Below are 14,190 nucleotides of genomic sequence, written 5' to 3'. Positions count from 1 at the left end.
TTCAGAGCAGGGATGAGGGGGCAGTGGCCAGCCTTCAGCAAGCCCTGCCCTCCACCTGTGACCAGCACAGCTCCCAGCACATTGCCTTGCTGTCCCCCACTGCCTTCTCCCAGGCTGCTAGGCTGCAGTGGGGTGAGGTGAACAGAATGCTTGTCAGTGCCTGCCTCTGCCCCCACCCAGCCCACTCTGGTGACCAAAGATGCAGTGTCATAGCCTGAGCTACCTTCCTGCAGTCACCCTGTCTGCCTACAGTTTTCAGGAACTAAAGCACACTCCCACCAAAGCAGCCATGGTGCTACCTTGCTCCCATGCTAGTTAGACCCCTTGGAGCCCCTACAACTGTCTAGAAGGATGGCACCTTTTTCTGGGCTCAAATATGGGCAAGGGTGTTGTTAACAAGACAATGAGGGGCATGTACTGGGAGGCCTCCCCCTACACGTCCACCCCCAGGAGCCCCTTCTCTTGCCACTCCGTCCTTCCTCCTCCAGTCACCCATCTCCTGCTCCTTCCTTACTCACGCCCCCACCACCTCTCAGCCTCCCATGGTTCCAGCCTTGGCCCTTCCTGCTCTCCAGAGTTGCCTTTTCTCTGAGGAGGCTGCAAATAAGCCCAGCCAGGCTTGGGCACTGGCCCCCAAAGCTCACCCAGCCTTGCTAAGAGGGTGGGATGGGCAGGCCATGAGGCCTTGAATCCAGAGCCCAACCCCTTCCCTTTGAGCCTGGCAGGTTCTACGTGCCTGCAGCCCTGCCCTTGGCCAAAACCAAGGTGTCTGTAGGGACCCCAGCCAAGAATCAGGCCAGCAAAAGTGCATGGGTTCAGGCCCTTGTCCTTCTCCCCAGAACAACTGTGGCTTGGTCATGGTCAGGCATTAGCTTTCCCCAGAAAATCACGTAGGAGTGCAGCATGGCTAGCACCCCAGGGATCAGGAGGCTGAGATCAGCAGAGGAGAAGGAGGAAGGTCAGGGGCAAGGAACCCTATCTGGGCAAAAGCCCAGAGCAGGAAGAAACATCTGCTGGGGGAAACAGAGGCAGCCCAGATGGCCCTGCAGAATCTTCTCCATTCGTTCTACCTCCAGGGGAAGTCTCTGCAGGCCCCCACCCGCTTCCTGCAAGCTGGTGTAAACGCTCTCCCCTTACGATTCCAACAGGGTCCTCATTCTCTCCTGGGATGCCAGGGAGCTGCCCTCCACCCCAATTACACGCACCTCACATAGGCCCCCACAGCCGTGCCTGCAGCAAAGGTCTGGGCCCTTCTGACCACAGCTCGTGGCCCAGGCGCAGACCCCTGACCCAAGGTGGCCAACTGGATTCTCTCTCCTAGGAATTGGAGACTTAAACCAAAGAGGTGCCAGTTCTATTCTTTTAGAATGTTGACTCAGAAAATGATATGAGGTTGCCACATTTGATCCTCTACACATAAAGAGGCAGTGAAAGCCAGCCTCCAGAAGGAGAAAAAAGCAGGCCTAAGAGAGGCAGAGGGGAGGCCATGAGGCCTGAGAGAGGTGAGAGGAGACCATGAGGCCTAAGAGAGGTGAGGGGAGACCATGAGGCCTAAGAGAGGCGGGGGGAGACCATGAGGCCTGAGAGAGGTAGAGGGGAGACCATGAGGCCTGAGAGAGGCGGAGGGGAGGCCATGAGGCCTGAGAGAGAGGCGGAGGGGAGGCCATGAGGCCTGAGAGAGAGGTGGAGGGGAGGCCATGAGGCCTGAGAGAGGCAGAGGGGAGGCCATGAGGCCTGAGAGAGATGAGGGGAGACCATGAGGCCTGAGAGAGAGGCGGTGGGGAGACCATGAGGCCTGAGAGAGGTGGAGGGGAGACCATGAGGCCTGAGAGAGGTGGAGGGGAGGCCATGAGGCCTGAGAGAGGCAGAGGGGAGGCCATGAGGCCTGAGAGAGATGAGGGGAGGCCATGAGGCCTGAGAGAGATGAGGGGAGACCATGAGGCCTGAGAGAGGTGGAGGGGAGACCATGAGGCCTGAGAGAGGTGGAGGGGAGGCCATGAGGCCTGAGAGAGGCAGAGGGGAGGCCATGAGGCCTGAGAGAGATGAGGGGAGACCATGAGGCCTGAGAGAGAGGCGGTGGGGAGACCATGAGGCCTGAGAGAGGTGGAGGGGAGACCATGAGGCCTGAGAGAGGTGGAGGGGAGGCCATGAGGCCTGAGAGAGGCAGAGGGGAGGCCATGAGGCCTGAGAGAGATGAGGGGAGACCATGAGGCCCGAGAGAGGAGGGGAGACCATGAGGCCTGAGAGGGTGAGTGAGAGCAAGAACACACACACACACACAGACACACACACACACACACACACACACACACACACACACACACAGACCTGAGAGAGGCAGAGGGGAGACCATGAGGCCTGAGATATCAGAGGGAGACTATGAGGCCTGAGAGAGATGGAGGAGGGACCATGAGGCCTGAGAAACATGGAGGGCAGATCATGAGGCCTGAGAGAGGCGGAGGGGAGACCACGAGGCCTGAGAGAGGTGGAGGCGGAGGGGAGACCACGAGGCCTGAGAGGGTGAGAGAGTGAGAGCAAGAACACACACACACACACACACAGAGAGACAGAAAAGAGGGGGTGGCCTGAGAGAGGTAGAGGGGAGACCATGAGGCCTGAGAGAGAGGCAGAGGGGAGACCATGAGACCTGAGAGAGGCAGAGGGGAGACCATGATGGCTGAGAGAGAGGCAGAGGGGAGACCACGAGGCCTGAGAGACAGGAGGGAGACCATGAGGCCTGAGAGAGTGAGAGCAAGACACACACACACACACACGCACATACACATACAGAGTGAGAGTGAGAGAGAGATAAAGAGAGAGAGAGAGAGATGGTTCTTGCCAGACCCTGGTTTACACTTTTGTCGATGAGATGCCTCTAAGTCCTTACAATCTGACCCCCTTCTTCCCCTTGCTAGTTTGAGGGGTTTCTCTAACCTTTCCATCACTGAGCCTTGGCTAAGACACACATGGCCATCTCCCACCTCTATCTCATTCTAGAACGGCATCTGAGTGCCAGATGCTGGCTGAGCTGCTGCTTCCTAGAGAAAACACCCTCCATCAGAACGACCAGCCATTACTTTCTGATCATGCAGGGGACTTTAGCCCACTTGGAGACTAAAATTGGAAACTATCTTCCCTGCAGCCATCTTCTCATCAAAGTGGGACAAGAGACACTATCCTGACATCAGTCTGATCTTCCAAGTGTCTGTTTTCTGCTCCAAAGGAATGTAATGCAGGGTGTTTATTCCACAAATGTGAACACATTCCAGGAGATGATGGCCTTCCCTTTCGCCCCTCAACAACCATTTTACAAGGGTCTATAAGTCTAGAGCTTTGCTGCAGCCAAGAAGAGACATTCCCTTTGGTTGGAGCCCAATTCAGAGGGCAGTTGTGGAAGGCAGGTAATGTGTGTGTGGGAGGAACAGAGGGATTCTTGGGGAACCAAAGCAGGGATCTAGAGAAGCCAGCATCATAGCAGTTAATGGGGAGGGGCTGGGCTATTTACTAAAATATAACAAAATGTAAGCATTGTATTAGCTCTTCATTGTATTAGCTTTTTAAAAAGACCCTTTGCAATTATTTAGTAACCACTCTGGAATCTCCCTAGCCTTTGCCGAGACACCACTGTCATGCATAGGACCCGACTGGCTAGAGCCCCTTGGGCAGAAAGCATGTGGTCCCAGCCTTCTAAGGACCCTCCTCCCCTCCCACACCCTCACTTGCACCCTCCACTGTCATTGGTCCAGGCTGCCTCCATTCCCCTCCTGCAAATGTTTATTCCTGCCCTGAGCCTTTGCCCAGATAGGCTTCCTCACCCCTGACTCTTTCCTCTCCTGATCACAGCCTCCTGATCCCTGGGGTGCCGGCCAATCTACCCTCCGCTGTGCGGGCCACCCCTCACCTCCCAGGCTCAGGCCACACTGCCTTCTCCTTCCTCTGAATGCCTACGGCCTTCCTTGTCACAATGGCTCCTCTGTGCACCTGGTGCAATGATTTGGCAGCTTCCTGAAACTACAGCTCGTCTTCCTGTTGGAATTGCCATCCGCGTGAGGGCAGCCCCTGAGCTTCAAACACAGGGCAACTGGCAGGAAAGTCTTGGCACGTGTACAGCCCTCCCCCAACCAGCACTACCCCACACTCCATTTCCGGCACAACCCTCCCCGAACTCAGTCACATGCCTCATTCATCTTTGTTTCAAGACTCCACTCTCCAACCCCACCTCAGCACCTTGCACATAGCAGATACTCAAAATGTTGTTGACTTGAAAACACAAATATTCATCAGGTTGAATCAATATTGTTCTTTTTAGGGGGTTCAAAGAGAGAAAGAACCAGCTTTTGGGATGCTGTGATGCTCAACTTGGCCTCTGTTTAATGCTGAACACCCACAGAAGTCTTTAAGAGGGCCATAAGGCCTTATAACCCTGATGCAGTTGAGTTCCAGCTAGAGAGAACAAGGCCACACAGAGCAGAGACCAGACATCTCAGGGCCTGTCCGAGAGCAGCCCGGGGCACACTTTGTCCGAATCTGCTCTTTGGTAATCAGCAGAGTGAACATATAATTTATTGCTCAGACCAGGACACTTTTGAGGGAGAACTGGTAATTATGCTGGGACTATCCCAGATAAGCAAGCAGGACGGTCACCTCAAGCAATCAATCATGTTCTGTGGCCAAACCCCTCCAAGGAAAAGACAAAATACAGTTTTCTAAACATAAGAACGTGCTAAACCTCAAAGTAGAGCTTGGTGCCAAGATTGCTTTATTTTAAAAGCCAATTGTGTTGTTGAAGAAAAGGCTATGTTCTCGGCCCATTTTGGCTATGGTTGGAGACTGCTTAGGGAATTGTCTTAAAGTTGTATATGCTCCCGGGCCTGGGGTTTTCTGAAAACAGAGCAGAAAACAGGGACTGATGAGACAGTGAAACCAAAACCCTGAGGCTCCTGTGCCTGGCTGCTGGCTTAGATGTGGTGGACAAATTCCCCAAGGATGAAGACCAGGGCCACACCAGCCTGGGCTGAAGCCTGGCAGACCCTCTAATTGGAACATGTCCTTGGAGCAGAGGCTGCTCCTGTTAGGGGTTCACCATGAGGGTGGAGGGGGGCTGAGAGGCCAGGCCAAGCCAGGGGCCACCTAGAACCTGCTGGGAGAGCCAGGGTCACATGCCACCTGCACCTCAAGGCACACCTTCTCCCAAAGAGCACTTGGCCCAGGCAACTCCTAGCCCAAGGAATGCCATCATCCTTCCCCCAGTGACCTCGGCCTAGCAAGAAGTGAGTGAAGAGAATGAATTCTGAACCTGGTTGGTCTAACTCAAAAGCCCAAACTGCCTCTCAAACTCGGGTTGTGTTTTAGTTATCGACCCAGAGTTATTAAAGTAAGGTGTTTCTCAACCAGGGTCCACGGACCCCAGGGTCAGAAGTATTCTCAAGGGATCCACAAGTTCTAATTTTTGAAAGTCATGTTTTTGTTTTTATAAAATGCTTGAACAAATATTATTATTATTATTATTATTATTATTATTATTATAAATATTATTGAGAGACAGTCTTGCTCTGTCACCAGGCTGGAGTATAGTGGGCGTGATCTCAGCTTACTGCAATCTCTGCCTCCCAGGTTCAAGCTATTCTCCTGCCTCAGCCTCCCGAGTAGCTGGGATTACAGGTGCCACCACCACACCCAGCTAATTTTTTTTGTATTTTTAGTAGAGACGGGGTTTCGCCCTGTTGTCCAGGTTGGTCTCAGTCTCCTGACCTTGTGATCCACCCAACTCCGCCTCCCAAAGTGTTGGGATTACAGGCATGAGCGACCGCACCCAGCCGGGGGTTTTTTTGTTTGTTTGTTTTTGTTTTGTTTTGTTTTTGAGATAGGGTCTCACTCTGTCACCCAGTCTGGAGTGCAGTGGCACAATCTCAGCTCACTGCAACCTCCACCTCCTGGGCTTAAGCAATTCTCATGCCTCAGCCTCCTGAGTAGCTGGCATTACAGGGGTGCACCTCCACACCTGGCCCTATTTTGCCAATTATTTAAACAAAGCTTCTCTTCTGTAGTGATAAAATACAAATAAATGCCATTTTCACAGACTAAGACTTCAATTTCTTTTTTTTTTTTTTTTTTGAGACAGAGTCTCGCTCAGTTGCCCAGGCTGGAGTACAGTGGCACGATCTTGGCTCACTGCAAGCTCTGCCTCCCGGGTTCATGCCATTCTCCTTTCTCAGCCTCCCAAGTAGCTGGGACTACAGGTGCCCGCCGCCACGCCCGGCTAATTTTTTGCATTTTTAGTAGAGACGGGGTTTCACCGTGTCAGCCAGGATGGTCTCGATTTCCTGACCTCGTGATCTGCCCGCCTCGGCCTCCCAAGTGCTGGGATTACAGGCGTGAGCCACCGTGCCCGGCCTAAGACTTCAATTTCTTAGGTTGATGTCTCCCATGCTGGGGGCACATGCACATATTCTTGAAGGCATTTGAGACACCAGTGTAATGGTTAAGATCAAGAGTTTTAGAGCCCAACAAGCCTGAGTTCCAGTCCTAGTCCCACCACCAACGGCTTAGTGGGACCCTGGGCATGGGCTTCCCACACCTTGCCCATCAAACGGCATAGAGTACCTGCCTCTAAGGGGCTATGAGGCTCACTGGCGCCTCTCTAGGACAAAGGGACTTGGACAGGCCAGCAGTTAGCTACCACCACTATTATTCTGTACTATTATCACCTACTTGTCATTTCTACCCTGCCCTGCAGTTTCTTATCTCTTCAGGAGACAGTGAGAGTGGAGCAGAGCAGTCAGTCCAGAGCACATGAGATCAGCTGCCTGCAGAAACCGCTTTAAATGACAGGATGTTTCCCTTGCCAAAAGCAGAGGAGCAGCCTGGAAATCTAATCAAGTCCTGGCCAAACGTCAAAGGAAGTTGAAGCCTTCATTAGTGCTATTAATGAGGGTGCAACGTGCATGTGGAGTCCTGGGAGGCCAGGGCAGAGAACAGAAGGTTCAGGGCGCCTGCACCCTACAAGGCCACCCCTTGGGAGGCTGTTGGTTGGGGTTCAGCCACCTTGAGAACATCAAGCTCAGTTCCCCTCCCCTGATTTCACTGCCACCAACAACCTTCTGGTTGTCTTCAACTTCCATGAAAATTTTCTATAAGTGAGAGACTCCACCAATCAGTGCTCCAGTCACCAGGCCCGTATGGTGAATGCTTAGAAGTTAACACCACATCTTCTGGCTTCTTGCTCAGTTGCCTGGGAGTTTAGTTAGCATGACTCAGTGTTCCTGAGAATACCCGACCCCGTGGGCTCTGACAAACATGTTTCTGGATCATGGTGATGCCACTAAGGTGTGTGGATCCCCCAGCCTCCTACTGTCGGTCTGTCTACAATTTCACTGGCAGGGCCTCCCCATTATCAATCTAGATAAAGGCTGTGCTACCTTACTCTGCTGCCCAGCAACTCTGGGGCAGAGATTCTGAAGGCCATGTCCTGGGACATGGGCTAGGTAGGGCTAGAGGAGGTGATTTGCAGCCCAGGCAGTGGCAGCACTAGTCTTCTCCTACCCACCACTCCAACTTCTCCTCCTAGTCCCTTGACTCCCCCTGGGTGGGCCCGTTTTCTTACAGGCAGAATTTGTATTTCTGTCTCCCCAGCCACCTCAAATGAGTCTACATACCAGCAAGTCTTGGGGACTTTCAGACTGAGTTGGAGACTGAAAGAAACAAAGCTATGGGAATTAAAACTCTTTTGACATTAAAAAAAAAAAAAATCCACTGTTGGTAAACTTCACATTATGCTTTTATAATGTTTCCTGGTCTTCTCTAGGGTTGGAGTCGTCCTGCATGCTCCCAGGATCCACGCTCTTCGTATCTCTCCATGGACCTGAGCCTCTTCCCTGTCTGTCCTGAGTCTTTGGGGATTGGGTGATCGCTAATGCCTTAATGGTCCCATTTGGTTCAATAAAAATGTTTCTGCTTCAAATTTTGCTTCCTTGGGCTCCCAGAAGCCACACACACACAGAATAGCCATTCTGGCTGGCAGGAGGCAGCCACTGCAGGCACTCCCAACAAAGCATCTAGTTGGTAACATTGATGGCTGACTAATGTGCTGCTTCCAAGTGGCCCCATAATTCAGCCACAGATTTTGGGCCTGGAGTCACTCTGAATCCGAAGTTGGTTGAGAACGTCCAGGTATTTGAGCATTTCACTTCTGATTACCTTGACAGGCAACTGTATGTACCAGAACTGTATACACATGATCATTCCCCCATCTCACCACCAGCCCGCACCTCCCACACACATGGGAACAGAAAACCTACCACCATAACCATACCCCTGGGGGTGGAGGGCGGTCTGTCTTTCCGAATACTTACTGAATAGCTGGGCAAGAATCGAGGGACTCTGGATTGAAAACAAGAAGTGATAGAGCTTGTGGGAGGTATTTTCACATTATAATCACCTGGACCAGGGCCTTCATGCTATTGAACATTTAAAAAATTGCTTCATTATTATTATACTAATATTTGATATATTTTAATGCTTTATTTGCCTTCTACAAATAAACATATGAATCAGTATGATATAGTAGAAAAATCCCATGTTTGGTCTCAAGAGATCTCATTAAGGGTGTGAGCTGGGACAAGTAGCTGTGAAGCAGGAGTAACTCCTGCCTCACCTCCCTTGTGCACGACGGTGAGGAGTGAAGGAGGGTTAGGTGAGCGGCACCTGCCTCCCTTGTCCCTGCCAGCATCCCCAATGCCCCTGGGCTCCCAGCCCACACTCAGATCCCCCCATCCCCTCACAGCAGCATGCATGCCTCATGCCGTACTTGTCCCTCTGACTGTTAAAGGTGACTTGCTGCTCTAAGCTGTTAGCTTTATAAAAATGCTTATTCTTTCATATAAATGTCATATATGTTATCTTGGTCCAAAAAAGTATTCATAGCAATTCACTGATATAAGCACAATGCTATGAGATTAACATAAATAGGTGAACACAATTTTAAAAAGACAATCACTCCAGTAGGAAAATTAGCAGCAGCCAATTCATAAAAAGGATATACAAACGTTTAATGAGCAAACTTTGAGGAAGGAGGGCTTTCACCTCATTTATAACCACATGAATTCTAATTTAAAAACAAACTTCCTTTTTTTCCCCACGGAGTGAGGAGAAGGGGTTCTAAAAATTAAAAAAAGGTTAACAAAGAAGAGAGAGAGGAAGGAAGAAAGGGAGGGAGAAAAGGAAGGAAAGAAGGAAGGGAAGAAGGAAGGGAAGGGAGGGAGGGAGGAAGGAAGGCGAGAGGGAAAGAAGGAAGCCAGAGCTTTAACAACCAGCACAAGCACTCCTTATGATGCTGGCAGAAGCATGAATTTGCTCAGCCTTTCCAGAGTGCAATCTGGGAAGATATGAAACAGCTTAAAAACATATACGCCTATCCAGAGAGAGAGAAAGAAGACAGGAGAATGGTTATTGGTTGTTGCAGGAAACCAGGGAGACAAATGATGAGTCTTGAGTCTAGAATGTGGCAGGGAAAATGGGAATAGCCCAAACACCACACTGGATAATGCTAACATGATGTTCATCTTTTTTTCCCCCTAGTAATTCACTTTTTTTCCCCCTCCATTTTCAAATAGCTAATGTTCCTTGCCTCCGGGGTGGGACAGGCCAAAAAAACAGAAATAAGTGTTTTTCTAGCATGATGTCTTAGATCTGTTTTTAAATAATGGAGGAGTTAGGGGAAGCGGGTGGGAGTATTACCCCAGAACACTGGCCTAAAGTTGAACATTGTGGATTTGTTGACTAGGTATATGAAGTTTCAATACAGTATTCTAAGTTATATATATTTTTCAAGTTTTCACAAAACGGAGTTTAAGACAACGTATATTTATTATTTTGACCCAGCAATTCCAGTTGTAGGCATTCACCCTAAGAAAACAATTGAGGATGTGTGCAAATATTTAGCCACAAAGACTGTAACATTGTTTCCAAAAGTGAAAACTGGGAAATAAACTAAATCATGGATGATATGTGCCTGGTTAAATAAATTACAATGCTTCCATCCAGCAGTCCAATGTTGATGAGTTTTTATAGACATAACAACTACTTCCAAATGTCATTAAGTCAAAAATGCAAGCTGAACAAATGTGCATAAAAATACTTGGAATGAAATTATCTCAGAATGTTCATAAACAGTAGCTTTCTTGGGGTAGTAGTGTGTTGAATAAAAAGGAAACAAAAATCTTTTTTTGCTTATAAGCATTTTCTAATTTTTCTACAATGAACATGAGTGCTCCTGAAACGAGAAAAAAAGATAATGTACAGATAAATGACTATGGAAATTAGGTAAAGAAAAAAAGAGGCCAGGCATGGTGGCTCATGCCTGTAATCCCAGTACTTTGGGAGGCCAAGGCTGGTGGATCACTTGAGGTCAGGAGTTCAAGACTAGCCTGGGCAACATGGTGAGACCTTGTCTGTAAAAAATATAAAAATTAGCCAGTCGTGGTGGTGTGTTCCTGTGGTCCCAGCTACTTGGGAGGCTGAGGTGAGAGGGTCACCTGAGCCGCAGAGGTCAAGGCTGCAGTGAGCCATGATCACGCCACTGCACTCCAGCCTGGGAAACAGAATGAGGGCCAAGAAAAGAAAAAACAAAAGAAAGAAAGAAAAGGGGAGGGGAGGGAGGAGGGGAAGGGATGTGGAAGGGAGGGGAGGGGAGAGGAGAGGAGACAAAGCCAGCAGTAAGGTCATAATACGGACATGTATCTGTAAGATCCTTATAACAGGTAAGGCTGGCCACGAATGAGCGCCTCAGATTTTGCAGAACAAGCACTGCGCTGCAGACCCTCCACAATTTTTTTTTTTTTTTTTTTTTTTTTTTTTTTTTGAGACAGTCTCACTCTGTCACCCAGGCTGGAGTGTAGTCATGCCATCTCAGTTCACTGCAAGCTCCACCTCCTGGGTTCAAGCGATCCTTCTGCATCAGCCTCTCAAGTAGCTGGGACTACAGGTGCGTGCCACCAAGCCTGGCTAATGTTTATATTTTTAGTAGAGACGGGTTTCACCATATTGGCCAGGCTGGTCTCAAACTCCTGACCTCATGATCTGCCCACCTCGGCCTCTCAAAGTTCTGGGATTACAGGCATGAGCCACTGCGCCCGGCCCTTCCACAGGATTTAAAGCAAGACTTTCCCATTCTTTCTGGCAGGTGGCACAGCCATGGAATCAGGGCTGCCATTCTCAATTACTCCACCATGAATGGAGTCTGTTATTATCAGTCAAGCACACATCTGATCATCAAGGGATAGATGTGCCTCATCATTTTACAACTCATGGCAGAGAGATGACAACAGTCATATTTTCAAACTGATGTATATACGTGTGACAGAGGTTGCTGTCAGGGTGAGGCTCTCTGGTGTGAATTCTGCACTCACACTGAATAAATCTAAGCCATAAGAAACACAAAGAAGCAAAATGCCAAGAATATCTGCACAGGAACAGTTCGTCCAGGAGCCTCTCAGTTTGGCTATAATAACACAGTGCTCTGAAGCCAGATGAGTAGCTGGGGCAAGATATGATGCTGGGTGTGCTACCACTGATTCCATACCTATGGCGGCCATCTGCAGAATGGCTAAGAAAGGAGCGACCTGCCTGTTTTCCCCAGGCCTAATGCGCCTTTGCTTTCTAAAGCTTCCTAGTCTCAAGCTGCCTGGGAGTCCAGGCATGAAGCCTGATGAAGCGTGATGCATTGCCATCCCATCCAGCAGTTTCCTTGCGTGGGCTTGGTCATCTGAATCAAAGGGACTAAGATGTGCTGCAGAAAGAAGTTACCGAACGCTATTCCACATGTGGCAGATGGGATCTTTAAGAGGGAGCATTAGGGAAGGGGATATAAGCCCACGTTCATATTCCAAAGCCACAGGCATGTTGCGGCAAAGCCGTGACTATTCTGAGACTGCTCATGGCTGGGTCCTGCAATGGCCAGGAAACAACTCTAGCAGAGTCCCTACTGCTGCCCCATCTGAGGACAGCTTGAGTGGATAGATGGTTCGGGATGTGCCATTTCTGAACCCAGTTCAATGGGAGGGTATTTAAAACAAGAGGGACATTTGAATCATGTCCTCTTCCTTAAAGCTGAGCACTCTGCTCTCTCCTTTACTGGGGATCCTCAAGTGTGATCTAGACCTTGGGTCTCACATTGTGTATGATACGTGTGCAAAGGGAGGCCTCGGGTTCACCAAGCAGCACTAAGCACCTCTTCCACAAATCAAATGGGCCGTTTCTTAAACCTTGCTTTTGTCAGGGTCATGCTTTGGCAACTGTGGGTTTCCCAAAGCTAAACCTTTCGAATACCACTGACAAAAATTCTGTCTCCACAGGAGAGCAGAATAGTCACCTTCCTAGAGTCCTAGAACTTGATGTCAAAAGAAGCAACAGGGAAGCTTTATAGTATCTATTCCTCAGCTCTGGTACATGATTACATCTCAACCCTCCTGATGAGAATATCATTCTCTTCCCTTTGAAAAAGCCCTGTTTAATTGTGCTTTTACTTGAGGGCAACTTTAACCAATGGGAGCTGTAAGGATTATTACACAGATGAATAAAATACTCTCTTTGGCCTCTGAGGAGTTTCGAGTCCAGTGAGGGATACAGGCAGAACCAAACAGAAACACCACAAAAGAACAAATGGACATAGGAGGGGCTGGAGTGGTACTGAGCAAGAGCTGAGCTATCTGCCTGGCTTTCAGACACCAAACCAGGCTCTGGTGTAACCGGGCTGTCTTGTTAAGTGTGATCCCAGTGGGTTGCGGGATGTCGCCAAGGCCAGGAGCTTTCATCTTGCTGCAGAAGACTCAGACTTTCCTGGAGAGCTCTTGGGTCTCTATCACACCACGAAGAAGCCTGGCTTATTCGGTTCCAACTTCTGATGGATCATCATGCTGTGGAACATTCCAGGCCTTTGGTAAGCCTGACATGCCCTGCCTGCACACATTCCTCCCCAGGGCTGAGAGGCTGGGACTGGGAAATCTGCATAATCACGACACTCCTCTGGAGTGAAGACGTGTGTCACTCTGGGGGAGCCCAGAACAGCCAAATGCCAGATGCCTCCTAGAGAATGTGATAGTAGATGAAACTGTCCCAAGTTGTTAGGTGTTGAATTCTATACCCCCCAATCATAAGTCCTGTGAATTTCCATTGTGTTGATGTGGCTTCCATGCTGAATGCTGTCTCTCCCCGGTTTTTAAGGACTTAAGAATTTGGAATTCCCAGTACCTCAGCATGTGACCTGATTTGGAAATAGGGTTGTTGCAGATGTAATTATTTAAGCTGAAGTCATTAGGGTGGGGCCTCGTCCAACATGGCTGGTGTCCTTTATTAAAAGGGAAATTTGGATACAGAGACAGGCTCACAGGGAAAACACCATGTGAAAACAAAGGCATGGAACTCTAAGCCGAGGAAGACCAAGGAATGCCAGCAAGCCACCGCGAGCTGCGAACGAGGCATGAACAGATTGTCCCTCACAGCACTCAGAAGGAACCCACACTGCCAGCACCTTGGGCTGGGACTTCCAGTCTCCAGAACTGTGAGACAACACATTTCTGTTGTACTGGGCACAACAAATACCCAGTTTGTGGCACTTTGTTACGGCAGCCCTAACACATGAATACATCAGTGTTCAGCTCATGTCTTTATTCAGCCAATACACATTGTTCCAGACAGTAGGCTGAAAGCTGGGAATACAGTGGTATGTGACTGTCTCCTAATAACTGTTCTCCCCTCATTGCTTAGTGTTAGAAAAATTTTTAACTGGGCTCGTGTCTACTCAGAATAAGGATTTACTTTCCCAGCCTCCCTGGTAGCTAGGTGTGGCCGCATGACCAATCTTGGGGATATAGGATGGAGTTGGAAAAGGTGCATGCAAATTCCAAGGGGAAGTCTTCAGGAGAGCACATATTGTGTTTCTTCCCCACACTCCTTCCTGCCCGCTGGGCCCCTGTTCCCTACTCTCTGGGACCATGAGGATGGAAGCCATGCTCAGCAGAACAGCCCATAGGAGGAGTCTGATGCGGTGGAGTTGCCACACCAGCCCTAAACTGCCTACTGCAGAGACTGTATACAAGAGAGAAATCAATTCCTATCTTGCTCATAACATTGTTATTTAGGGTCTCTGTTACTGGCAGCAGAACTTAGTCCTCATCGACCAGGTAGGCGTGGATT

The 14,190-nt window shown here is 49.5% G+C and overlaps 1 protein-coding gene across 1 annotated transcript in view; it reads right to left on the bottom strand.

Moving 5' to 3' along the window:
- Positions 1 to 4,742: 4,742 nt before the first annotated feature.
- The window catches only part of STPG4 (sperm-tail PG-rich repeat containing 4), a 63,660-nt gene continuing 54,212 nt past the window's right edge, over positions 4,743 to 14,190 (bottom strand). Inside the window, exons 7-8 of the mRNA XM_010364296.2 lie at positions 8,352 to 8,456; positions 4,743 to 4,881 (exon numbers count right to left, since the gene is read on the bottom strand). Of these exons, the coding sequence (XP_010362598.1) occupies positions 4,765 to 4,881; positions 8,352 to 8,456 (222 nt within the window). The 3' untranslated portion in view covers positions 4,743 to 4,764. The remainder of the gene's footprint in view (positions 4,882 to 8,351; positions 8,457 to 14,190) is intronic.

The sequence above is a fragment of the Rhinopithecus roxellana genome, chromosome 17 (assembly GCF_007565055.1).
Source record: "Rhinopithecus roxellana isolate Shanxi Qingling chromosome 17, ASM756505v1, whole genome shotgun sequence".
In the NCBI taxonomy this organism is placed as follows: domain Eukaryota; kingdom Metazoa; phylum Chordata; class Mammalia; order Primates; family Cercopithecidae; genus Rhinopithecus; species Rhinopithecus roxellana.
This window is presented reverse-complemented; position numbering and strand designations above follow the sequence as displayed.